This window comes from Lichtheimia ornata (genome assembly GCF_029851405.1).
Source record: "Lichtheimia ornata isolate CBS 291.66 chromosome Unknown scaffold00030, whole genome shotgun sequence".
In the NCBI taxonomy this organism is placed as follows: Eukaryota; Fungi; Mucoromycota; class Mucoromycetes; order Mucorales; family Lichtheimiaceae; genus Lichtheimia; species Lichtheimia ornata.
Window position 1 is genome coordinate 350,980 of NW_026695350.1, and position 26,580 is coordinate 377,559.

The 26,580-nt window shown below is 43.3% G+C and overlaps 8 protein-coding genes across 8 annotated transcripts; 3 read left to right on the forward strand and 5 right to left on the reverse strand.

Annotated features, from left to right (window-relative positions):
- Positions 1 to 974: 974 nt before the first annotated feature.
- O0I10_006722 (uncharacterized protein) lies at positions 975 to 3,038 on the reverse strand (the record flags this gene model as incomplete). The annotated part of the gene is made up of 2 exons (XM_058486747.1): positions 975 to 2,281; positions 2,333 to 3,038. 2 exons carry the CDS (start codon positions 3,036 to 3,038, stop codon positions 975 to 977), a joined length of 2,013 nt encoding a protein of 670 aa, XP_058342569.1.
- Positions 3,039 to 5,979: 2,941 nt separating this feature from the next.
- Positions 5,980 to 7,593, forward strand: O0I10_006723 (uncharacterized protein; the record flags this gene model as incomplete). Its single annotated transcript, XM_058486748.1, has 9 exons — positions 5,980 to 6,004; positions 6,063 to 6,209; positions 6,274 to 6,346; positions 6,406 to 6,468; positions 6,529 to 6,552; positions 6,620 to 6,815; positions 6,876 to 7,024; positions 7,078 to 7,240; positions 7,312 to 7,593. The coding sequence occupies 9 exons, from the start codon at positions 5,980 to 5,982 to the stop codon at positions 7,591 to 7,593; spliced, it is 1,122 nt and encodes a 373-aa protein (XP_058342570.1).
- A 553-nt stretch (positions 7,594 to 8,146) lies between these two features.
- On the forward strand, positions 8,147 to 8,455 carry O0I10_006724 (uncharacterized protein; the record flags this gene model as incomplete). Its single annotated transcript, XM_058486749.1, has 1 exon — positions 8,147 to 8,455. The coding sequence occupies one exon, from the start codon at positions 8,147 to 8,149 to the stop codon at positions 8,453 to 8,455; it is 309 nt and encodes a 102-aa protein (XP_058342571.1).
- Positions 8,456 to 11,487: 3,032 nt separating this feature from the next.
- Positions 11,488 to 11,709, reverse strand: O0I10_006725 (uncharacterized protein; the record flags this gene model as incomplete). Its single annotated transcript, XM_058486750.1, has 1 exon — positions 11,488 to 11,709. The coding sequence occupies one exon, from the start codon at positions 11,707 to 11,709 to the stop codon at positions 11,488 to 11,490; it is 222 nt and encodes a 73-aa protein (XP_058342572.1).
- Positions 11,710 to 12,197: 488 nt separating this feature from the next.
- Positions 12,198 to 14,860, forward strand: O0I10_006726 (uncharacterized protein; the record flags this gene model as incomplete). The annotated part of the gene is made up of 3 exons (XM_058486751.1): positions 12,198 to 12,245; positions 13,118 to 13,526; positions 13,596 to 14,860. 3 exons carry the CDS (start codon positions 12,198 to 12,200, stop codon positions 14,858 to 14,860), a joined length of 1,722 nt encoding a protein of 573 aa, XP_058342573.1.
- Positions 14,861 to 15,360: 500 nt separating this feature from the next.
- Positions 15,361 to 16,503, reverse strand: O0I10_006727 (uncharacterized protein; the record flags this gene model as incomplete). Its single annotated transcript, XM_058486752.1, has 3 exons — positions 15,361 to 15,725; positions 15,782 to 15,788; positions 15,856 to 16,503. The coding sequence occupies 3 exons, from the start codon at positions 16,501 to 16,503 to the stop codon at positions 15,361 to 15,363; spliced, it is 1,020 nt and encodes a 339-aa protein (XP_058342574.1).
- A 1,941-nt stretch (positions 16,504 to 18,444) lies between these two features.
- O0I10_006728 (uncharacterized protein) lies at positions 18,445 to 20,586 on the reverse strand (the record flags this gene model as incomplete). Its single annotated transcript, XM_058486753.1, has 2 exons — positions 18,445 to 19,712; positions 19,779 to 20,586. 2 exons carry the CDS (start codon positions 20,584 to 20,586, stop codon positions 18,445 to 18,447), a joined length of 2,076 nt encoding a protein of 691 aa, XP_058342575.1.
- A 2,305-nt stretch (positions 20,587 to 22,891) lies between these two features.
- On the reverse strand, positions 22,892 to 24,976 carry O0I10_006729 (uncharacterized protein; the record flags this gene model as incomplete). The annotated part of the gene is made up of 3 exons (XM_058486754.1): positions 22,892 to 23,765; positions 23,853 to 24,228; positions 24,286 to 24,976. 3 exons carry the CDS (start codon positions 24,974 to 24,976, stop codon positions 22,892 to 22,894), a joined length of 1,941 nt encoding a protein of 646 aa, XP_058342576.1.
- Between the last annotated feature and the right edge of the window lie 1,604 nt (positions 24,977 to 26,580).

Consider the following 26,580-nt stretch of genomic DNA (forward strand, 5'->3'; position numbering starts at 1 on the left):
TGATCGAGTATTACGGATCAATGCTTCACGATACCTATTGCTCGAACAAGGCTTTTCCACGGAATCACTTTGTCTTTTTCTCTTCGCCCTTACTTTTTGCAATGTTGTTCGATGGTGTGTCATTGTTTTCCAGGGTATGGTGCCCATTGTTACCCCTGGCCAGAAAGTATGAAGGAAAGGTTGATGATTCTAAGCATCATGAGGTAGGTTTAGTGAATGATGGATTGGATGGATACGTTCCCACTTATGGTCTGGTACATGTGGATTCATGCACGCTTGCGGCCTAAGCATGTTGGATGAAGGAAGGACGGTTATAGCGTTGGTATATTGGTAAATGAACGGCCTGATAGCATTGGTATCTGTATTAGTGTAGTCCTTTGGTCTATCAAAATAAAAACGGGTAGCGTGAAGCTTACGGAAAATAACTTTTAACTCAATGATGGCATGATGAATTCTTAAGCACATCACACCTGGTCGCTATTGGATCGCTATCCCGATACAGCCTATTGCAGCAAGCGACATCAACACGTTAATGCTGATATGCAGCTGTGCATTAACGTAAAAAAACATTGCATCCCGGTGATGGCTCCTGAGAAAATACCAACGCAATGTATCCTCTGTATGCACATCCAATCTTTTCAATGCTCGATGACAAGGATGGTTCTCATTTTCCTCTTTATCAACGATCATTCAAGTGATCCTCATCCAATATCAACACCTCGTGCCCTTGTCATGCGGGCAATCCTCATCAATAGAGGTCCCTTGATGATGCTTTACGATGCATAGGTTGAAGGACATGATGTCTAACGTAATATGCACAGGGAATGTTTTGTGATGTATACGGTGCTGCTGCTGTCTGGTAAACGAGCAACGTTGTAGCATCTTGTGTAGCTGTCTTAGAGGAGCACGTTTCATAGGTACATGATGATAAAAATAATAATTTATTTCTATCCTACATAGCAATGAGATATATTTTACTCGAAATCTTCAAAGGAGAGTGAACATTCAACGACGACGATCTTCAAGTCAGGCCGTTGTCCTTGGAGACGCCGTATGTCATCCATATTGGCCACTTTCGAACGATAGAGACGTATACATTTGAGCTGTTTAAACGTTTCAAGCGCATGCCAAAAGTCGTCATGGTGAAGAGTGTTGGTGATTGAAAATGCAAATTCCTCCAAATGTTCAAGTCGTTTCAAAGCATTGATTGAATGGATGGATGGCGCGTTCATGCAATTGATTACGAGATTAGACAAACGAGGACATCCTTTCACAAGCCGCTCAATAAATCTTTCCATTCCATCATGATACCAATCGCAAGGATCCCACTTTTTTGTAAATGTCATCTTCAAACTCTCAAGCTGGCCAAGATGATGGATCGCCTCGAGTACATTGCCGATAATGACCATGTAGTGGAAATGAATATCGAGTTCCTTTAGTTGCGAGTGCTGGGTAAATCGATTGAGATAGGTTGAAACAGGTGATTTGATGTCAACAAGGCGCGATCCATGATCCAACTTCAGTTCCAGCCTCTTTAGCCTGGGCGGTACTGAATCAAGCACAGAAGGGTTGGCTCTAATTGTACGCGACGTTATCTTCAATTCTTCAAGCATAGGTGCGTTGCGTGGTATCCACCATCCAGAGCGAAGCAGACAAAGATTCTTCAATCGATCGTACTCAATGTTGTAAATCTCTTCGGGTTCATTGGGAACATCCACATCAAAATTGATACATTCGAGCGTTTTATGATGCTGCCTTAATATAGGTATAGCATTCCTCCAAGGATCACGATTCCAAAAATTCGACTCCAGAGAAATATCCGTAATCCCAACATCGTCACCTTGAGGTCCTTCATCCATGTAGGTGATACCATAATTTGGATCATCGTTCTCAACTATAACACTTTTCATCCAGGGGTAGTAGTCCAAAACAACTCGTGTCAACTGTGGGTCCTCGCATGGACAAAGATAAAGTGTCTTGAGTGATGGAAAACGCTTGCCAATCGCTATCACCTCTTCACATGTAACAGCCTCTTCTGAATTGGAGAAGCATAATGTCGTTAACTTTGGCCATGTTGTCGTGGGAAGAGAGCTGAAATTGGGAGGAAAGGGCTGAAATGGCAGGCTGATGTCGAGAGAAACCAGATTCGGGCAGTTGTCGAGAATGTCGCCGATTGGTAGTACAACGTGGCCATTTTCCTGGTGGACCTGAAGATGTGTCAACGTGTTGCTGAGTAACTTCAATGATGAAACCAAATCGTCAACGCAATCGGCTGGCAAACCTGATAGAAAAAGGATGAATAAAAACATATCAAGGAATGAGTACAACTTACCCCCAATCCCTAGCTGCCGTAACGAGGAAAAGTTATTATTGCGCAGTAGATCACAAAGCCATGTTCCTCGGACATCACTTGCAAATTCCAATGTCTTGATGTGATCAGCTTGTTGAATGACTTGTGTTCCATCGGGGTCTTCCTCGGCTCCAGGTCCGACATATAAATCATCTGTGGATCGAATAATATAATCTCGCCATATAGTGGATACATGGAAGTAGGTGTTGTCTTCCTTTACACTGATATCAGGATCATCCAGCAACATCGGAATGAGCGTTGTGAATGCAATCTCGGGTGGTAGGTCTCTCACAAAATCAATGCGTGTGTTCTCATGGTGTTCTGCATCCATTTTGGCTTGTTGCAGTGTAGCGTAGTCTGAATCCTTTGTATCAGCCATATGGAGTCCTTTGTTGCAAATATCGATCACTTGACGCTGCTTTCCTTGTTCACTGTAAATGCTGGCTTCGCGTATATATCCAAGTGCTGAAGAGGGCGACAGCTGTTGCATGAGCTTGGCATCGTGAAGGGCGGCATCAAAGTTGACGCACTTTGTCAATCCGGTAGCTCGCTGATCCAAAGCTGACAAGATGGATTGAACACCTTGATGGAGTTGTGTCGTTGAATTGTGGACAAGCTGTGCATACTTTTCAGAAGAGGCTGTAAGTGTGGGTGGGCTGCATAAATCGGTCCAAAGAGAAGGCGTCATTGCTGGTTGGCTGGGAAACAAGAATGGCTGCCCGCACCACCCCTTTTATAGGCTGAATTCCCGCGTCAATAGGGGCTGCATTATTCTACCTTTACTCCAACAACGACTTTTCTTCCACACTTGTGCCAAGCCTTACTTTTTACCCTTTGTCGACATTCCTTGTTCACCATCTGCCAACTAGCATTCGTCTCCTTGGTTACCCGGCATCGCTACAACAACGACTTCCGGTGACTGTTCGCTTGCGTGTACTCGTTTCAGCTCCTTCTTTTACTCCACACTAAACAACTTGCACTCTTGACAATATCGCCGCCACTGAAAACGATCGCCAACAAACAGCATTGCTAAAGCTTGTTCAAGAATGGGCCAACTTGGAAATCTTGGCAGGGCACAAGGTCCTCAACACGGCCATAGGATGTAAACGTGGACCAACCAAACCAAGGCATACCGTAACTTGAATAGATGCACCTTTTCCATGGTTACGGGTATAGTTGGTACGATATCCAAATGAGAGGCTATGTTGTTAGTATTGAAACACAGCTTTTTTTTTGCTTCAGGATGCTTGTCATCATCTTCTTCAAGAGGTACTTTGTCAAGCAAGTCTATCGATATGGATACTTTAGCAACATGGCCGAGAACAAGGATTGCACCTATTGCTCCAACGCGTCTTTTTTCATCATCTCTTCGCTTTGACTGTATTCTCTTGTGATTGTTGCCCGTTGTTTACGGAATAGCGCTGCCTGTTTTTATCCTCGAGCTTCAAGTATTGGAAGATGAGGTAGGTGAAGGTGGCCAATGTATTTTGCGGATACGTATATTCAAGGAGGATCAGGATTGGTATGTGTGGATTTACAAAGTCTTCATACATTATACACGCTGGACGAGATAGAAATGGAAATGGTAGGACTCCTCGTGACTGTGACCGTTGTGGACTATACACATTGGTGTTTCGGTAGTTGTAGAAGGATAGTATTTTGGTAGAGGGCGAAATAAAAAAAGGCATACATCCAATTTTCAGCGTAAGGATTACCAGATGATGGACATAGATAAAGAGCCCATATACTTTGTTAGCCGCTTTTGCTTTGAGTGTCACAAAAACGGTGTGGTATGGTCTTAGTGATGGCACACTGTTATCTTTTTCTTGACACGATGTTGGATGTGACATTGACCATGATGATGGTGGATACAATGAGGCTCGTACATGGGATATGGTCTGGAAATGTATTCTGCCAATGCGTATTCCAGCAAGTGCTATAATGTAAAGGTTACCATTCACATTGATCATTCATAAATACATAATGTCTCGTGAAAGAGAAGCTAGCTATATCAACGTTGTTGCTTTCGTATTGCACTTACAGGTAAGGTTTAATGATGTCTATGTGATAATCATCGCGCATCAATTTTATAAGAAAAACACACTCACACTTCACCTGATAGAGTCCCGTTTACCCAATCACGTTACTACTTACAGCATTCAGAACACAAGAAACATCCCATTGTGTGCCATGTTCATGAAGGGGATAAATAGCACCAATCATTCTTGTTCTGTTAGGGTGGAACAATGCTACATGCAAGGATAAAGGTAGCTTCCATCATGTGGCCATCCAATAACGAGTACACCTTTAAGCTTTGTTTTCTCAAGCGTCAACAACATCAGGCTATTTTAAGCGTAGTTGTATATATACTCTATCATGTGATTTGGATGTGCTCTTATTGATTGCAGCGTAATCAAATGGCTAATCACCCTTGTGTGCAGTGCTCCAACCACCATTGCTTTAAAGAGTGGATCACATTGTATCGACGATAGTTGGTTGTTTATACTAAGAGCTCGTTTATTGATCCAAGTAATGGTGAAATGGGTGGCTATCATACAATGGGTAATTTTGTTACACAACATGCTGGAATCGTTTCCTCCCATTGACTTCCCCGACCTTGTCCTCTGTCCACCACCAACTCCTCAGCCCACCCGATCGCTTCGCATGTCTTCACAGCAACTGAATGCAACAACACACGGCACCAAGATCCAGCAATTCGTTACGTGGACCCAAGTCATCCGATGGCGACAGGCTGCTCCATTGCGTTAATCGGAGAAGCTGGATCTACAGCACAGGCACTTGGCTGGTGGCCAGCAACACATCATGCATATCAACGGTCGTCATAGCCAGCACGTTCACCAGATCAATAAGAAACTTAAGGTAGAAATGGATTGGGTGATTCCTTGGGGTCCTTTATTGAGGGCTATATCGTTTATATAGGAGGATGCTGCTATACAATGACCAAGGATTACTGTATACATCAACACGTAAGTTTGCATCATCTTCAGAGAAAGCTTTGGAAACGCTACCTATCGATGAGAATGACGAAGGATTTGGATTAGTATTGCTGAAGCGGTTGAGGAATCGAATTTTTATGCAAGCCATTGTGGATCACCATCATCACATTTATCACAAGCGACTGTGGATCATCACCATCACATTTATTGCAAGCCACTGTGGAACACGATAATCATCATCGTCGTCATTGTCATACCCATCAACCCATTTATTTGCCACCTACGTCTCTGGAATCCCAACGTCAGTGTGTGCCATGATTATATGATTCGAATTACATATCACCATCGGCAACCCTTGTGTACAGTGAGTGATGGCGATGACGCGTTTGTTTGAGGGAAGAGATGATAATACACAAGGTATGTATATGTGAGGAGATCCGGGATGGAAGTAAAAGCCTTATGAGTACAATTTATATAGCTTATCAATGCCTTGGCTGTCATGGAAGCGTTCAATCAAAAAGGGGGTTAGCAAGAACATGGAAAAAAGTAAGCATGGGAATCCCGGAAGGAGTGATCCAACATTTTGTGTAACCATTCAAATAAACATGGATTGTGGATCATCAGCATTTTCTTTTTTGTGATCTTTCTTTTTCCTTCATCACTTTTTACAAAATGACCAAACGTGGTTTATCTTCTGGTATGATAAATACGATTATTTGCTATTCAGTGGCTGAAAAGAAACTTTGTCCTTGTAGATACCACCAGTCGCAGTGGCAAAGCATTACGACGTGATGATCCCATGGTTCTCGCTGCTGATGCTTCAGAGTTATCCACGGCACCATCAAATCCACTCGATCGAGGAACCACATTGGGCTCACCTTTTTCAGAAGAAACCTCAAAAAGTAAGACCACTGCTTTGTGCCACAACGAGCCTTGTATAACAAACGTGATGCATGACAACAATAGGTCTTCCAGAAAGCGATGTTGCATGCTACATCTCGCTACAAAGCACCTCGGATTACGACAGCGAATACGACGAGTATGTATACTACAACGGCAAAATCAATGGCGCAGTAGCTCATACAGGAATGGAATTAGGGATGATGACGATGAGTATGATGATGGTCAGGGCGCTTTCACATTTGACACGAGACATGAAAGGTAAGCGTTTGTAGTACTTGAACTAAACATCTATTGACATCTTTTTGTGACACACTGTAGGGCTGCCATCAAAGGACAAGCAGGGTACAGTAAGCCATACATGGAAGGTGTGATTTTGTGATGATGTTATAGTAATCATCTCCTGATTAAGGGCTGACAACAACCGTATGCGTGTATTTGGGATCGAGATCATGGACAGACGATTTGGCGCAGCTATACGTGATTACCTGTACAAGGAAAATGCCTTTCCCTCCAAAAACGATGACGCCTGTATCCATCTTTGCAAGCGAGTCCTTCGTATTCCACAAGAAGAAGAGATTGGTGCTACGGATCAACTTCAAAAAAGGGTATGCAGTGAGGGATCAAGGCACGCATGGTTCAATATTATTCACATCTGTTTTCAAAAGTTCAACAGGTCCATCTTTTGCAACCGCAGCCATGTATCGCACATTATCAACGTCATTATGAAGACCTACACGTTTGATACGCCCACGCTCCCAGAAGTATGCAAAAGCAGCCGTAAAAGACAAATGAAGTACATGGTGGATGCCATGAGGTAATTGCAACCCAAAAGCGTATCATTTCATATATTAACGTCTAGCAAACAAGGTTTGCCCGCAAAGATTACTTGTCAGCAGGAGCTATATTACAAAGTGCTGCTTTGGGTGATGTGATAGCCAAGGGATTTTATGCCACCGGAGGAGTTGGATTATGCTTTCAGACCCCAGAAGACCAAGTGCCGCGACCTGTCATTGCCCTCGCGTTTGTCTTTGTAAGTGTGTGTATGCATATATGTGGCATACAGTGTTACCATGTTGTCCATAAAGTAACAAAAGGAATTAGATGTACATCCACATGGGCAAGTTGTGTCGAGGAAAGAGGGACCAAAGGCCATTGAATAATCGTCGTGCTAGCGTATTTCGAGCATCTCTCTACCACAACACATTACACGGTGCCTATGAGAATGGAGAGAAAGTGGATTGGGATGAAGTACAACGTGTACAAACCGAGCACGTGCGTCAAAAACTGCGTTATCAAGGAATGTGCGATGTTTCTCCATTTAGCGCAGCTTATCAACCAAAGTACCAAGACGGGGTGTACGTGTCTGATAGTGGTGAAGATTAGCTTTATTTTGAACAACATTAGCATGGTAATGATGAATACGGATCTATTGCAAATGATGGATTAAAAAAGAGTTTGCTGAAAAAGAGAGATGCATAAATGTTTGATTCGTGAGCAAGATGATCATCATGCAAGTAATACTTTCCCATCCCTTGTCTCGTGAATTCGTTTTTGATCGCCTCACTATTTGTAAATTGATGCCAATGACGATGCACTCTTAAAATTGGCAACAGCCATCATTCGCCTTGCTCCATGTTTAGAAGCCATCAAGATCTATATTCAATCAGGGGACGATCATCATCAAGCATTTGTCGGCATGACCTAGTTGAAACGTTTGAAATGTCTTTAACCAAGATGTATAGCACCGTACTCGAATTCGCTTAATTTTTTATGTAGCATCACCTTAATCTTGGTGAGACTCATCCCTCCAAGTGATGTGATTGCTACTGCACCCTGATATGAGTACACTTGGTTACGTGCGATTGCTCAACTAACCAACTTGTGACGCCTTGAAATCGGGATCAAATCAATACCGTTTCCTAGAAATTACGTTGCCATGATGGATGCACTTGCGCAAAGACGTTTGGCATTAGAGCATCTTGAGTTGAAAGGCGGTGCTATGGGTCTACCAGATGAATGTCTTGTTCTCTTTGATGCTCATCCTGGCAATAAACGTTTAGTGATTGCGGCTGAAATCATTTCCAATCATGATATCATTGCTATTTTATCCATGCCAAATTTGCAATACCTTGACCTCTTAACCCTCATGGATGATCGTACATTGGAAACCTTAAAAAACAACATTCCTCGCGTTAAATACAAGCCATTATCCGCTTTGGATCGCCTAGCATCCTCTTTACTCTGATAACAAAACAATTACTTTTTATCACGGCTGTCGGCTAGACACTACTGCACATGAGGGCAAATAATAAAATAGTGGGATTGAATGCCTGTATATGCACAAGTAATGAGGGGGGGGCATGATTGGCAACTGATTTACCCAGCTAATGATGAAGATGCATACACGAATTGAAAAAGCCATCCATCACGGTACCGATTGCTAATCTTCTGGCCTGATGCTTGAATCCTGTGTCCCTGTATTCATTGACCAACGCCATACTATCATTTGTTTAATAACTCGAGCTTTAAAAGGCATCCACAAATTGCATAAGAGTATGATGTTTGCTCCATCCTTCTCGATCCACTTTGAGGGTCAACATGTAAACCAGCATCATTGTTTTTTGCTATCATCTTGCTGATTGCTTTTATTTTGATACACCACAATACTACAAGCTAGCAAAACCACCACCAGGCAAATGCTCTCTAAGCATATCCTTGTTCTCTATCCAGCGTGTTTGATACGCGAGCGCATGTCCCTCTAAATAGCATCACAGCAAAAGTTCATCATCCAAACGTACCTTATCATCATTACCCGTTCATCCATGACTTGGGCACCAGGTATACCAACACTCTTCACAATCCATTCCACAATGGGACCATCCAATAATGTCGCGATAAAACAAAGAGGTGAAAAACGACCCGTGATGCTTGAAGAATCACCCGCTGAAAAAGAAGAAGAAGATGATGATGATGGTGATGGTGACCATCTTGAAACAACTATTCCCTGTTGGACCATACGTACCAGCGATTTGATAAAGTTCTATCCTTTGGACGTGGATTTGCAAACATGGTTGGATGGATGTGAGGTGACGTTTGGGTGCTGATAGCGAATCGCATGCATGGCGTATCAAAACATGGGTGATAATGGTTGTAGACGGCTGACAGGTTGCACATGAAGGATCATGATGATAGCAGTTGCCATGAATCGCGCGTGTAAAGTACGGTAATTGGATGCATCAATCGCCCTGGGTGATAACGTCAAGGTCAACCTGACAATGGATACGTAAGAACAAGGGCTCTTTTTCCACGCGTCGTTCATATACCCACATTCTTCCGTCGCATGTACATACCAAACGAAGATTCAGAATCCATCCCCATAAAGATAAAGAGTCGTGTGTACTGGAACAAGTTGCTGCACGCAAGTAAAGCTGCTTTTTTTTTTTACATATGGCTATCTGCTGTTCACGTAAAAAGGCTGTAAGACGGGTTGCTGCAAGTGACGATTGCTGTTCGAGACAATGGAGTGAAGACAATGCCAATGACAACTGCTGTTATGATTGGTTGTGGCAGAGGAATGTGCAAGAGCGTGTGTAGTATGAAGAAAGGTAGGTGTTGCAGTAGAGTGACAGGGTTGTGTATACGCGATGGACTTGCCATTCAGTCAAAGACAATCGGATCGAGTCAGCTGCAGGATTGACATGATGGGTTGAAGCAGGACAATCGTTTGCTGGTGGTAGTTGTATACTTGAATGGGGCAACAGTTGAGAATGGGAGGAAGAGGGAATAGGTGGAAATTAAATAGATCGGACACCCCTTGTATAAATGCATGAACACTGTACATCAATTCTTGATAATGAGATTACCCTTCTCGAACCTGAAACTTTCACACAAGATGCTCTTGGACATGCTGATCAACATTCTATTAAAAAAGACCTCATGTTTCATTTGAAAAATTGGAATGGGAGGGTGCAATGTGGGATTTAGTATGGAGGTCGGAAAGTAGGCCAGAGCCGGATTCATGATTTATCGAAATAGTACGAATTACCTTGGGATTCCGCATCTCGAACATGAAACTTTGTCAGAAGGTTCGCTAGGACATGCTGGTCAACCTCATTCATTTAAAAGCTTCAGGCTTCATTATGAAGATTTAAAATGCGGGCCGCCCCAAAATAAGAGGGATGATGATTGAATGGAAGACAAGTAGCGTGCCCCCGAGATTGCCCATCCCAAGCCCGAAACTTGGTCACATGATACTCTCGGGTATGCTGAGGCAGTTTGTCATAAAAAAGGTACCACGTTTCATTATGAAAATTGTGAATGGGGGAAGGAGGGTGCCAATGTGTGATGATGGTCGAACAGGGTCTAAACCAAAAGTTTATGAGAGAAGCGAGCAACAAAGTGGGGCTGGTCATCCTTTCGTGATTATGTAATATCCCCTTTGTGGCATTCGTCATCCACAAGAGGGTTGATTATGTAAGCGTGCAACATGAATGAATCTCTCGGAGAAAATACGGGATATCCGCACGTGCCTTTTTTAAAACCCACTGCATGAACTGAACCAGCTGCATGAATGACCCATTTATTATCGACAAAGTCTACTACTTGAAGGCAAGTATGAAAACATCATCATGATTTATCAACCTTGTGGACCTATACTTGTATTCTTCATCTGGTACTTCCTCCCTTTGCAATATACGTGTCAAGTCGATAGACAACTCTGTTGCATCCTCATATGGAGGAGTGGTGGTTGTTGGAGCTTCAGCTATACGTGTATCATCACCATGGCAATCATGTTGTTGTCAGTGCAACGTGGGAACCAAAAAAAAAGTTTTTCAGTGGCTTGATGCGGTGGTAAAAGCTCACAAGAAAACATGCTTGTCAGGCATCGTCCTTTTCCTCTTGTCTTGTATACACGTACACGTCGTCTTTTCTTCCATGCAAACAACGAAGGTAATGGTGAGCATGAGAATTTACGCGACCCATGTTTGACTTACAGTGTACGATTCACCCTCCATCTGAAACGAGGACACCCATGATTCTGTTACCTTGCGCTGTCTGTACCAGGCTTGCACCGTCTATCAGCTTCGTATGTTAGCAATATGGCCCACTCTTGTCACTATCAACAGCATGTTATCTTACCTACCAGCCATTTTTCTACAGCAACCTTTGCCTTGTTACGCCGCTCACAGATGTATTGACCTTTCTTGTGCACCGTATTCAGCTGATACTGCAGGTCGACAATGATCTCCCTTACCAGCTCTTGTATCTAGACGTGGATTAGGATGACGATCCAAGTACACCGATTTCAGCTGGTTGTGTCAGCTTCGACGTAGTTGTTGGTATCAATGGTGTCGACTCCACCCATGGCGATGTGGTCTCTGGTGAGGAATCCAAGAACTCCTTCTTCGGGTCCTCTTGCTCGTTCTCGCATCTCTTTTGTCTCAGGATCGGATGACGATTGGATCGTGGAGATGCTGCTATTCCATGTACGAGGTACATGCCAAGCACAGGACTTGATCTTATGCAAGCCGCGACGCTCTTTCCTCTGTCAACTTGCAATCGATGGTTTTGGCTTCGATCTTTTTTGATTCAAGATACATGTAAGTACTGGATAGGCCTGAGAGGTGGCGATAAGGTAAGCAATTGGGGAACCACGCCATAAAATGACGAAGGTATTCATGAGAGTGTTTGGTTTCAAATGTCGGCGTGCCATTAAAAAGTTCACCAACTGCTTTACATCATCCGCCATGGTGTTAACTTGAGGATGTTGACCTTCTTGCCAGTAGGATAATGGATGGCGGCGTCAACACATACACCATGAGCCTGAGCAGATAGAGTTTGATGCCACATTGTCGAAATGAATAAAGCAAACTTGTTGTCATCCAAGCGGCTGTAGTAGGCAAAATGCCCTTTCCCTATGTTATATACGTTAGCATTCAAATATATATATATCCAACCAATATATAGCACATACCTGTGAGCTCTGCATGTTCATTATCGTTTCGAACATCCATCCTGTTACACAGGCTGCTCAGGTAAATAACTCAAATTGGACATGTGTGTCACGAGCTTGCATAATCCCAAAAGCAGAATTAGCCATAGCTTGGATAGCGTTATTGCATCCAACACCTCTGTGTGTGTATGAATAACTTACTTTATCCTTTACGATGATCAACGAAGGTGTTCATTCAAAATAGGAAACGTGTGCCATGATAAACGATCGTTTGCGAAATGTTACACGAGGATCGGTATCATCATCTCCTTCACCCTGAACAAGCATTGTCTCCTCAAGAGATATTGTACGGATCCAAGTCATGCGTTTATCTCCATGATGATGGGGTTAGCTTTTCCCTTGTAGTAAAGACTGATACATTGAAGCAGGTAGGAAGATATTGTACAACATTTTCATAACAACTAGGCCCTGTGTGCGGCGTAATCATCATTTCCCAGCTTTGAGCTAATAACTCGCTTTGGGTGTACTTTTATCTTCCATGTCGATAATGTGGATGATATCATACTTTGCAGCCTTTTCTTTTATTTTGATAATGACACGAATGCATGTCACCATGGAGATGATGATGATGGTGATCATGGCGACGGTTGTGGCGGATGTTTCCAAAAATGGACAGGTCCAATCCGCTGTGGGGTTTAATTTCATTTTAGGTGTGCACCATGCATCATTATCCTCCTTAAACGCAACGGCACACACACGCCACGTAACAGTTTACAACAAAGCTTCTTCACGTTCCAACAGCAAGCGTACATTAGTCCTAGCATTACGGCATGTCAAGCTTGAAGCATGGAGTCATCTGATGGGTCAAGCGCGCCAACTCTGATGGCGACCATGGCGACTACCCCACTCGACGACACACTTTGAGGTAATATAAAACATTGGATTGTAAATAAGAAAGCACTCAATGATGATGCTGATAGAAAAATGCTGGATTACGCCAAATTGAGAAACAGAGCCAAGAAAGAGCATGAGCAGAGTAAAAGGATCGACTTTGTTGCCGAGCTTCCAATGGAGATTGTTATTTCAAGGCTCATTCCAATGTTCATGGATCAATATATCCATTCATGGGGACCATGCCAATACTTGAATGTATCGAGACGATGGCGCGTGCGGATTGTTGAATGTTTTCGAGGATTGTATTTTTGGGTGCCTTATGATGTGGAGCGCAATTATCTGTGGTCACCGCTTATTCAGTATCCTCAGTATGCAAAAGCGTTGTACATTGAAAGGTACCGCAAATGGTGGACGGATGATTTATTACGAGGGCTCAACCTTTGTTCGTTACGAGAGCTTGTTGTTAATGGTAGATGTCGATTCATTGATGGAAATGAGTGTGCTTGGATTGACCACCTTTTTCTTTAAAAAAAAAAAGGCCCGGATGATACCATAGATCGTTTACTTCCGACATTGAGATCAACCTGCAAAACCCTGAGGCGTCTTACCGTATACCCGCATGTATCCTTATACGACCTTTTATTGGCTTTCCCCAAACTCGCCTCCTTGACCCTATCCGAATGCCATCATCACTCTTTCAACTCTATCGGATTGACAACATGGCCCACTCTCACAGCACTCTCCATAAGCTGTGTATCAAGCAATATGACAAGCAATATGACGTGTGATGAAGTAACATTGATTTGCAAGAGTTTTCCTGCACTTAAAGAGCTTGAACTTTGTGCATGTGCTGATATGCAATGTGTTTTCGTTGTCTCGGATGCTTTTCCCTCTTTCACATACCTTTACATTTTGGTCTACAACAATGCTGTTAGGCTAAAGTATACGGATCAAGGACAACGACAGCATGCACAAGGGATAACACATCTTGATCTCTGGGGTTCCACACAGCCAAACATCACTTGCAAGGACATCTTTTCGTTATTAAACAAGCATCGTACATCACTCGAGTTCCTGGAGTGGAGGCTGACCCTTGACAAGGATGATCATGACGTGTTCGGCATAGCGTATCCTCGTCTCACAAAACTTTTACTCGGTTGTTCAGGATGGTGGATACTACGTAACGTTCCCCTGCTTGAGGAATTGCATATAACATGTGACACCATCGTGGACCATCCTGCTGTGCTTGATAGGATACCAGCCAATCTTCAAAAGTTAAAGATGGACCTTACTCCCTGCTCCCCATTCCCATATATGACATCCATCACACGCTTTTTCCAGCTCCACGATGCACGAGCTTACTGTTTGAGCCAGCTTATCATACACACCCACAAAATGAAAGATGTCGAGATGATGCTTGAAAGTATTTGTCACTTGAATCAACTTGAGCGTTTGATGATCTGCTATTTGACTTGGGATGTCTCCCCAATGGAAACGTTTATTGATCAACTTGCCAACGGATGCCATCGTTTATCATGCCTCAAGCTCTTTTGTCGCACAATGCCATCACAACATGCTGTCGATGCGTTGAAACGGCTTGAGTACTTAAACCACTTTGCATTTGACGTTGAAGAAAGGGATCGTAGCCGCGGGAAGTTTTGGGATGCCATTGAAGCATTGACTCAGCTCAAGTGTATTGAGGTTTACTGCAGAAAGATGTTCCAACTTTCGGAAATGAGACGCGTTAAGCAAAAAAGACCAGACATGGAGGTGATTGTTAACAGGAAGGTCTTGCCTTTTTGAATATGTATCTATTAATAAACACCTTTGACACCACAATCCTTTCCTCCACGACGACATCTAAGATGATCTCTGTTGCCAGCGGGATGCATACCATGGGTTCTTTCAATAACAGCAAACATGTTTACATCGTCGCACCCTATATATCCTTATATTTGACCCTTTGCCCATTAACGCTTATGGTGATAAAAAGTCATGATGATGCTTTTAATGAATAATCTCCATATGTTTACGTAGATAATTAGCTATGTTTTGGCAATGATAAGCGTATCGCCGTGTTTTCACGCTTGCTCGCCACCAACTTGCCATCCGTAAAATCCCAAGCGCTGTGACCATAGGCGGCAATATCCAGATCCAGATCCAATACCTTCCATGATTTGACATGTTGAAAAAAGGATCTTCCTCAACCCATCATGATCCAACGTCTCTCCTTCACCGATCCAACCACTGTGATCCCTTTTTCCTTGGCATCCACCCGAGGAACATCAAATCCGGTTTCCATCTCACGGCCATACGGAGATCGTTCTTAGGTGTGGACGTTGCTGAGATAAAAGAGGCGAGATGCGTGAATCCTTGGGCATAGCCGAAATCTCAAACGACACCAAAAATAGGCTCCATACACCGACCAGGTTGTTCTTTGCAATGCTCTCTTCAGAAAAGTTGTGTAATCCAAGATGGGTCAATCGAGGGTATTGCAAAGATCCAATGGATGATGGTATGACGGCGTTCGCGTTGTGGGATTTCAAGAAAATCAAATTGGGGCAGGTTTGCAACGAGACGGAGCGATGGATTGTAGCCAACATCCAAGTGTGTGTCCATGTATTTGCCACCATAGCCAAACCTTTCAATTGAGATTTGTTCGCTTCACCTATATAGATATCTCATGAGTTTCCAATTCTCACTTTGATCCATTCATATACTTACTGCCTAGCTTTAACCTTTCAAGCATGAAAACTTGCGCGTGAAAAGAGATCCACCAAATGCTTGTTCCTCCTGACAATGAGATCCAGCAACTTGAAGTAGAGAGCAAATCGAACAAGCTGTTCATGGCCTTTACGGAATGTACGAATCTCATAGTCCACCTCAAAGATTGAACCATGTTGGGGTATACGTTGCTGCCAAGGATCGGACACATGGAGACAAAGACAATATCCCGTGGATGATAATACGGTGAGCATGAATCTTGGTATGATATAGGTGGATACCACGTCTATAGGCAATTGGCTGATAAAGTTGATACGATTGTTGCTCATCGTCTTTGCTGCTATGCGTTGCTGCTGAAGCTCATGATAATGCGGATCGGATGATGATGATGATGATGATGATGATGCGTCAAGTCCCTTTGTGTATATGGCCACAGCATCTTCAGCACGACCTTGTTGACAATAAACATCGCCTTCACATAGATAACCAAGGGCTGAAGTGGGTCGTATTCTCTGCATCGCGGCTGCATCGCGTAACGCGGCTTCAAACTGGGCACTGGTAGCTAACAGCTTTGCTCGATCACGGAGAGCGCAGTAGAATTGGGATGCGCTTTGTTGTATAATGTCGATGGCTGCCTCAATCTGTTTGCTGTTGTTACATTCCTGGACAGGGATTGTGGTTGGGCCTTGTAATAGATCGGGAGAAGGTGTGGTGTCTTTCATGCTAGTAAAAAGCGCGTGTCGGAAGGAAGGTCCACGGACTCTAATTATTCCGAGCCCTCTCTCTAAATAAACACGCTTGTGTCACCGTGCCGGATGATGATGATGATGATCATTCTTGTTATTGCACTCTTATCTTTGACTCGTTTGATGACATCAGTTCCATTCCAAGTCTATTTGAAATGTCTGACACATGCTATGCTATGCAGTTATGATAGTTAGGTACATGTACTCTTTTACACCACTCGTTTGAGATAGCGGTGGATGGCGTAATAATCTTTGTTTGCATAAGAAGCAAGCGCATGTATCGCCGTCTAGAGTACGATGTGTCAAGTCCAATGACTTTGCTATGTATGTGGGTGATGGCAATTTCTACTTTGTAGAGCATAGGCATGATAGCTGTAGGATACTGGGAACGTAAAACTCTGTATTGCTTGGGCCCCCTACTAACGTAGTGAGGATGGTACATTCGCTCCAGGGACGCTGGTGCGGTTCAACGTCCAAAGAGCTGTATGCAAGTACTAGTTTGGTTCTTGGAAGATATGCATCTTTGTTTACATACATTGCATTATCAACATTAGCCGTGGATCTCACTATTTACGACAACAGGTGCCTCATTATCATGATGATAGTGTTTATTGACGTTGATTATTAATTAATAATCAAATCAAGCCATTTCTGCTATCGTACACTTGGTGGTGAAGGGGACGTGAAGGTGTAGAAGCACAAATGAGAGAGGTGCGATGTTTTTGTGTGACACTGCTGATGTTTGCGATGATGATGGCGTACATCCCTTTCTGAAGTCTCTTTTGCGAAAGATGCAGTACGGCTCTTGCGATCGGCATTGCTGCATGAACAGTATTGTAAGGTGCAACCAACTCGTAACCTGGTTTTTTATGTGCATGGCAACACAGCTTTGTATAAACGTTGTGCCGGTTGTATGCATAAAGGACGTCATGTGCAGTTACGTTGACATGGGTGTATGGCATTCATGATGAGCATGCTGCATAAGGATGGATTCATCATATGCATAGAACGAAATACGGATCGTACAAACACTCTACAGATTCAACGTTGACCTGGTTCTCGTGGAGAAGATGTGCATGTTTGTTTACAATGTCCCAAGGTTCGCTTGTTTGGCAATGATGGTGGATATACATCTAGCTCACAATACATTATGTAGAGCTACGCATTCTTCTTGGGGCATCGGCAAAGGCACACCGTAACCACTAAAAACAGAGGTGGGAATGTTTTCTCTGTGATCAGTAACCAAAATTGCCCATCATCGCTACATCCAAAGCGTGCAGCTGCATGCTTGTTTTCTTGCATTCCATGAAGGAAAAGACATTACGCCATTTTCGCAACAAGAGCCATTGCATCTTTGTTGTGTATCGATGCTTTTATGCCAGCCTTGTTGCATTTGAACTCTTGTATTGCATATAAAGGATGGCGAATGTCTGACATTTTTCATCATCTCATCAAGGGTCCTTTTCTTCCTCTTTTACTGGCGAAGCATCCACTCAAGAAACTTCCATTATGCGTGCTGTTACTCTTATCGTTGCTACCATGGCTCTTCTCTTGGTCTCATCTACTACCACGAGTGCCGATCCATGTCTTGACTATTGCCGGGGCGACCCAGAGTGCGAATGCATCGAGTGTGACTTTTGCTGATAATGTAATTCTATCCAAGTCCACCAACGCTGCCAGATCCGGATTCCGTGATAGCCCAGTGTCCATCCAATAAAAATGCATGCATTCACAATTGTCAACTACACTGCACATGATCTCCTCGCATCTTGTCCATGATAGTGTTTTCCATAGAAGCTTGTTTTGTATGAATACTCTTGCCACTACGGTGTATACCAATTACAATCATTTCTCTTTATTTCACAATGACTATAGGGCGTAGTAATACAAAGGGACCAAACCATCATGATGGTGCTATCAATAAATAAGCTGAATGCGTTTGGGTAGGGAATCAACTATGTAATCTGGTGGAGGGAAACAAAGATAAACACGTTCTAATTTAGGAAAATTGGCAAGACAAAATAAATCCTCATCTTCTAGATGATCACCAATATAGAGAGACCTGAGATTTGGGTGTGGACAAAGAACTTCAATGAGACCATCCTCGAGATGGGTACTGGGATAGCCGAGCATCAAGTCATCCAATGCCGGACATCCGATGCTGAGTTTCGCCAAGAAAGGTATACAATCACGCCTCATGCGATCCGCAAATAGATCAAGCTTTTTGAGTTGTTTCAATCCGCACATCAATGGTAGCCATGCAACGTCAGAGAGTTGATCCGTATCAAAGGTGACTTGGATATGCACCAGTGTTGAACGATCTCCCAAAGCCGCATGATGTTGCAAGAGGGGTCCAATAGCAGCATCCTTCACCTTCCCAAACACGTCATTTACGTGTAGTTTTTTCAAATGCTTGAGTTGTTTCAATCCTTGTGTTGTATCCCTGGTGAAGCGTGATTCTGGGACGGTGATAGACTCAAGCTGAGGAGCATTCTCCAAAATCCATGGAAGACAAGGTGTTGATGAATAATCATCCCCTGCTATACGAAGCGTTTGCAAGTTTGGAAAAGACATGGGTACCACCTTTCCATGACGGATCAAATTGCCATCCTTCAAACCCCAAGAGCTGTGGCCATCATCTTCATCCTCAATATCAATGTCCAAATCCAATTCTTTCAATGTTTGGTGATGCTGACTCAGGAACGTTATCAACCCATCTGGATCAAACATGTCGTCTTGACCCAAACGGGCCACTGTGATCCCTTTTTCCTTGGCATGAATAATAGGTTTGGTATCCTTCTCCTCCATCTCACGGCCATAGAAAAGCGTTCTTAGATGCGGACATTGCTGTGTCAATAGAAGCAAGATACTTGAATCTTCAGGCATAGGCGACATCTCAAACGACACCAAGTTAGGAAATAGGCTCAAGACACGGACCAGATTATCCTTTTCAACATTCTCCGGAGAATAGCTGTGGATGCCAAGATGGGCCAATCGAGGGTATTGCAAAGATCCAATGGATGATGGGATAACGGCGTTCACATCGTGGAATCTCAAAAATGTCAAATTGGGACAGGTTTGCATGATATCACGTAAATGCAGGGATGAATTGTAGCCGAGATCCAAGTGTGTCAATGTATCCGCCACCATAGCCAAACCTTTCAATTGAGACTCTGGCGTTTCACCTATACATAGGTATATGTGAGTTCCCTTTCTCCCTCTCTATCTCTTTGATCCATTCCTATACTCACTGGCTAACTTTAACCTTTTCAAGGATGAAAACTTGGCACGTGACAAAAGGTTGACCAGATGCTTTTCTTTCCTGACAATGAGATCCAAGGACTTGACGTAAGGTGTAAATCGAATAAGCTGTTCGTGGCCTTCACGGAATGACGGAGCCTCATAATCCACCTCAATGCTTAAACCATGTTGGATGATACGTTGGTGCCAAGTATGGGATACATAGAGATAAGGACAACACCCCGTGGATAACAACACCGGCATGAATCTTGGTATGATATTGGTAGAGACCACATCGATAGGCAATTCGCTGATAAAGTCGATACGTTTGTTGCTGCTGCTGGTATTTGTCTTTGCTGCTGCTGTTGCTATGCGTTGTTGTTGTTGCTGCTGCTGTTGCTGTAGGTCATGATAATGTGGTTCGGATGCAGGCACGGCTTCAAGTCCCTTGTTATAGATGGCCACAGCATCTTCAACACGACCTTGTTGACAATAAATATCGCCTTCACAAAGATAACCAAGGGCTACAGTAGGTCGTATTCTCTGCATCGCGGCTGCATCGCGTAACGCGGCTTCAAACTGGGCACCGTTGCCTAACAGCTTTGCTCGATCATGAAGAGCGTTGTACAATTGGGATGGGCGTTGCTGTATAATGTCGGTGGCTGCCTCAATCTGTTCGCTGCTCCTACATTCGTGGAGAGGGATTGTTGTTGGGTCTTGTAATAGATCGGGAGAAGGTGCGCTGTCTTCCATGTTGAAATCAAGAGCGCGTAAATATTCGGTGCCCCCCTCCCTAAATAAACACACTTGTGCAACCATGCCGGAATATGATGATTCTTTGCCTCTTATCTTATGGCTCCTTTAATGATGTCTCCGCATCACACGTATATGTTAATATGCCAGCTGCACGCTACAGCATGCAAATGGAATGTGTCCATTTCAGTGCAGTGATGGTGTAGCTGCTGAGGTGTTTAAGAAACGCTTTGTATGTACGTTTTGATGACTGATCAGGTCATTTAGGTTGGTTGAGTCGCCGAAACCGTAAAACAGGTGGCACCGATTTATGCAACTAGCCTTCAGATGCGGTGAGCTTATCCACTCTATCAGCTTTGCTATGCCATCCAGCTATTGTGATAAGGTCACATGTACTCTTTTCCACCACTCATTCTATCCTGGTACAAACCCAAATTGCTACATACATGATCATCATCCTCACAAGCATTCAATGATACAACCATCTTGAGGCGTAAAAAGAGGGTATTTACTCCTGTACCTTCATCCCATAATAATAACTATTCTAGGAATGACTATCCGATCGATAACATGATGACTTGGAGATTCTGCGATGGATACTCACAATGACAAACACCTAGCATGTGGCTGTTGTATGCTTGGTTTTTATTCCTTGACTGTGGTGTAAATACAACAACCTTCACTAGAAAATAGGCGTGGGCATGCCCACTTGGATGAGGTATACCGTTGTTAGGTCCATCATCATCATCATCATCATCATCATCATCATCATCATCATCATCATCATCATCATCATCATCATCATCATCATCATCATCATCATCATCATCATCATCATCATCGTCATCATCATCATCATCATCATCATCACCGATCCCATTCAACTTACCAATGATGACATGTGGGTATCTTGGCATTTGTTTCTTCGCGTTCAGAGGGCGTCTCAAAGGTATCCTAGGCAACTCGCCACGTTCGGCAAGGGAATCTCATTGTGGAATTCAATGTGGTGGCGCATTCCAGAAAACTTTTTGTTTACAATGGCCGTACTAGATGGAGGGAAGCGATCGGTAAACTGGTGCTTGTGTATACTTATTGATAGGTAGGGATAATACTGAACGTGTAGGGCTGGTTGACTTCGGGCAAAAAAGATTGGGTAGCTGTCTCGGAGCGGGATTCGGTCAATGCCATACCCGCAAGATGCATGCACGTGACCCCCTCATCTTCCCGTAACACCTGCAAATACAAAGATGACTTTAGTTTTGATCATTTATCTTGTATCCTATACAAATGAGACCGTCATTGATACCCATACATTGCTCCATGTTAAAGACAATAGCGTGCGTAATGTGAAAGAGATGATTGACATGTCCTGCAGCTTTGTTTGGTGGTACATTGTTACACGTACCATCACTTTTTCACCTTACACCCTATCCATTCTCAATACTCGAACCCCTCTTAAGAATAAAGACTTTGACTATAGTACAGACCTCCAACTCGATGGACCATGTTTTTGGGCCTTGTATAGGATTAACAGCACCTCGTCATGTTAAAGGCGTATGACAATCCAAGGCAATATTTACACACGTCTCTATATGCTAGGAGTTCTAATGGGATTACAACTGTGCTTTTACCATACTCTGTGGTGTTGGTGTAGGATGTGGCCATTTGGTCTTGCCTTGCATGCTGTATCATGAGCTGGATGATTCACCCAATATACGTTGGGCGAAGGATGGTACGTTTAGCTGATGATGAAGGGCTTTTCGGGTATGTTTGTTCACAGCGAGGGAAGGATTAGCAGGCATGTGGTATCGAATCAGGAGATCTTTGGTGATGTGAAAACATGGTAAGAGCAATCCTACTGGATGAAGGGGTTCGATTGGTGGTGGCTATGTAGCTGTTGCAGGATAGCCTTGTGGTATGTACAAATAAAAATGGTAAGCATTCAGTTGTGGATTGATCATCAGTACACGATGCAGTCTTAGAGCGGGTACAATTATCGGATGGAAGACGAAGCCGTCACGGTATAGAATGAATTACAACATGATCGCTGGCAACGGGTTATTTTTATTGCATATGTATCCAATTTTACACTCTATAGACTATCCACCATGCTGTCACCGAAAAAAAGATGATGTTTAAGTGCATCAAGATATAATGATCTTGTACATTGGTAAACCAGGATATGGTGAACTACAAATGAGAATGATAAACCTTGTTCTTTTGAAAGATGCGTTGGTATCATCATTTCTCCCCGTATTATCATTAAGAAGGCTTTTATTGGTGAATGGTTTATATGAGGTATGTATGTAGGATAGACCAAACAGCAATTCAACATGTTTTTATTGTAGCAGGGGTGGATTCAAATTCCTAACTACCGCCTCTGGGTGCAGAGCAACTTGAATGATCCCATCCTCAACGTGTCAATGTCTTCCTTATTAAACGTGTCAAGCTTTAGATGCAATGATTGAATGTGTTGGCAGTCGCGAACAAACGAGTGTGCATCACCATCCAGTTTCTCGGCGTCTATAACGAGAGCTTTGAGATTGCTATGAGAGCAAATTCCAATGACATCATCGTATGCAATGGGTAGTGTTGGCGAGGACAACGTAAATCGTTCCAGAGCTAGGCATTTCGAAGCGACCTCGGCGATAAAAGGTGATACCACATGATCCAGCACGTGCGAGTCGTCACAGCGTATTTCAAGATGCGTCAATCGTGTCAATCGAGGAATCAAATGAAGCCATGAACTTGACGAGAGTTGTTCAAGGTCCAATGTGAGAGTAATTTCTTTCAAGCTTGATTGTTGATCCAATTGGATATGATGCTGGATGAATTGCTCTTCATTCACTTGATCTGTGTCATCCGCACGTAATCCAATCCTCTTGAGATGACGATGTTGCCGTCTAGGGCGCAACAGTTCCCGCATCACACACGCTTGCCAAGTACCATAAACCGTTTTAATTGACTCCAGATGAGGTGCATTGCGTATGATCCATATCAGAAAGGAAAGAAGGTTCTTGCGGCTGTTGAAAGGGTAACGTATTTCACGCAAACGTTTGAATGTCACTTGCCGAGTGGTTGTCGATCTAAGTATCATGCTTGGTGCTTCTAATGCATACTTGCTTTCCATTGTAATGGTCTCCAGCGTTTCAGCATGTTGCATGATCAATCGCACCAGGTCATTTTCTGAGAATACCTGACGTCTTTTTTCAATCTCGGATCGAGGCTGTACGCAGAGCTGATATCTTTTATCACCACATAGATGCAATAACCGTAACCCTTTCTCTTGGTGATCGCGTATAATGGCATCATCATCATCATCATAAACATACTGAGCGGAAACAAAGAGCTGTTGTAAAAGTGGACAATACTGTTGAATGACTGATAGCATTGCTGAATTCGATACATAGCCAAGTCGAAGGTACTTCAAATTAGGAAAGTGTCGAAGAATCGGTGAGAGGGTATCCTTTGCCATGTATAAGTTGGTGGTCAACTTGATGATGCTCGGGTATACCAAAGATGCCCCATCCATATCCATATCCCACAATGGGAAGGAGATAGCCATCAAATTCGGACACACATTCATGATATCGCATAGCCGGTATTTGGCGCTTCTTCCCATTGCGGTGCCAACGTGAAGGTGGGTCAATGCTCGGTTCAATGATAATAGAGACAGCAATACCTCGTTAGCGAGTCGTATAGAAGTAACTACATATGTTTATTAGCCCCTTTTCTATGTATCCCCTCCTTTTCTTCATTCCTTACCATGAAGACTCAATTTCTTTAATGAGTGAAATCTGAAACCTTCCGTAAGCGTAGTCACCACGTCGCGAAGTTGCTGCATGACAACGAGCGATTTGATAGCAGGAGCCATATCCAGCAATTGATGAGTCCCTCTCGGTGTTAATGGCGTAGGTCCAACGGTAAAAGTCAAGTCCTCAGCCATTGCGATTCTCTTTCGCCATGTGCGACACACGTTCAAATACGCATGTTGTTCTCCAATCCTGATAGATGTTTGGCCCTGGATTAGCCTTGGTACAATGTTGCAAACCACCACGTCCAAAGGTAACTTGCTTACAAAGTCGATACATCTGTTGATGCTATTGTTTGCAATAGCTCTTGCCCTGATGAGTTCACGGTATCTTGGATCATTGGTTGCAACGTGTCGTAATCCTTCGTCATAGACAGCAACAGCCGACTCGTATCGTTTCTCAGTAACATGGATATTTCCAGCATGCAGGTAGCCGAGAGGTGACCAAGGTGCAATACTGATCATGGCGTTCGCGTCATTCAAGGCAGCATTCAGTTGGTTGGAATTCAAGAGCCACAATGCCCTTGCATCAAGAGCTGACACAAGCTTTTCCACGCCATCGTGTACGTTGGTTGACAATTGGCCGAGTTGGACATTGCTGGTAGGGTCGTCGATCGTAATGGGAACACCGGTAGGAGGCAGCATGTGAAAAAGTGGTTGTGGTGGCGGATGCATAAAACAAGGCTCATGCACACAACAAAAAGGGCGCGCGTCATGTGACACAGCATTTGATTGGCCGATGTCTTATCCATCCTATCCATTCATACCCTTGTTTCTCGAACACTTTTATATGTAATCTAAGTTTATTATTATTCAACACGCATAAAAATATAAAAGATGGGCCATGGTAAAGACCCTGCCTGAATGGCACATTTTTTTGGGCTTATATGACCTTATCAGCTGTTGTCATCTTAACGGATTTGACAATCATACGCACTTGAGTTTGTGATGGAAATAGGTGTTTATACATGTTACCATAAGCTACTTGGTGGGTGAATATGAGTCAGCTATAGTAATGATGCGGTATACGGGGTTGGATGATGATTGCAGGAGTTGAGGCATGTGATCCCTAAAAGAGCATATGATGGTTGGATGATGGAAAAATGTTACCTGCTCCTGAACCCTATATTCTTTCATGTCCTTCTTGATGTCTGATAATAGATGATACGCACCAGGCTCATGTGTGAATACAACAATACAGCAGCTGGCGATGTTTAGTCTTTGTTTGTTACACGAAAACATCCAATAGTTATTTGGATAAACCTAAGCATCATGTCGCTTTCATCGTTTATTCTATGATGGAATCGTATCGAATCTACACTCTATGATAAGATGGTAGTACGTAGGTGGTCTCGCGCCAATCGAAGAATGTAGAGTTGATAAGGCCAGGATTTGCATATTAACTAACACTGCGCCGCACATGGATGATCTTCCACGCTTGCAGGAAAGAGTAGTAATTTTGAATAAAGGGTATGCTTGAACACCCACGTGATGCCATCACTGAGATGCTGGATAATGTATTAAAAGGATGGCATGGGACATAAAGAAAGCGTCTTCCAGCATTGTTTGGTGGTACACTGTTACACGTATTAGCATCATTTCTCCCTGTGTGCTATGATTCTACAACTTCATTCTGAATGCTTTAGGTCTGATACATACGCTGCCACGTATGATTGCGAGGGATCGGCAATTCTAAAATTGAGCAAAGTGAATCATCCACGATCAGCCCGAGCATGGCGTGGGATGATGATGATGATGATGATCGATAAAGAACATGTCCATGGATATGCAAACAAACAATCAACGAAGAAGCATTAGCGGGATCGTTTCCTTTCCTCATCCCCTCATTGAACTGGAAGATGCCCTGTCAAAAAAAGTATCATCCGTCTTCTCTTTTACGATGATTTCACATCTCTTGAAATACGCCCAATCAATGCATTTGCGATCCATGCTACAACTAGCAGCGATGAGTATTAGGAAAACGCCTTTGATTGGGGCACGAGCATTGATGAACGGATGGCCATTTTCGTGTCAAGAATAAAAAATTTGGATCGTGCGCATCATCCCAGCCTTCCAAGCCAGCTTTCTTTACACGACGCAACGCACGTTCCCTCCCAATGAGCTCCTCATTGACGAACACAACGCACCCGAATCGCAACAACATGCTCAGCAACAACTTTATTCAGCTAAAGGGGGTCAACGCTATGGGTAGGTTTGGGTTGTTACGTTGACATGATCGTGTACTTCAA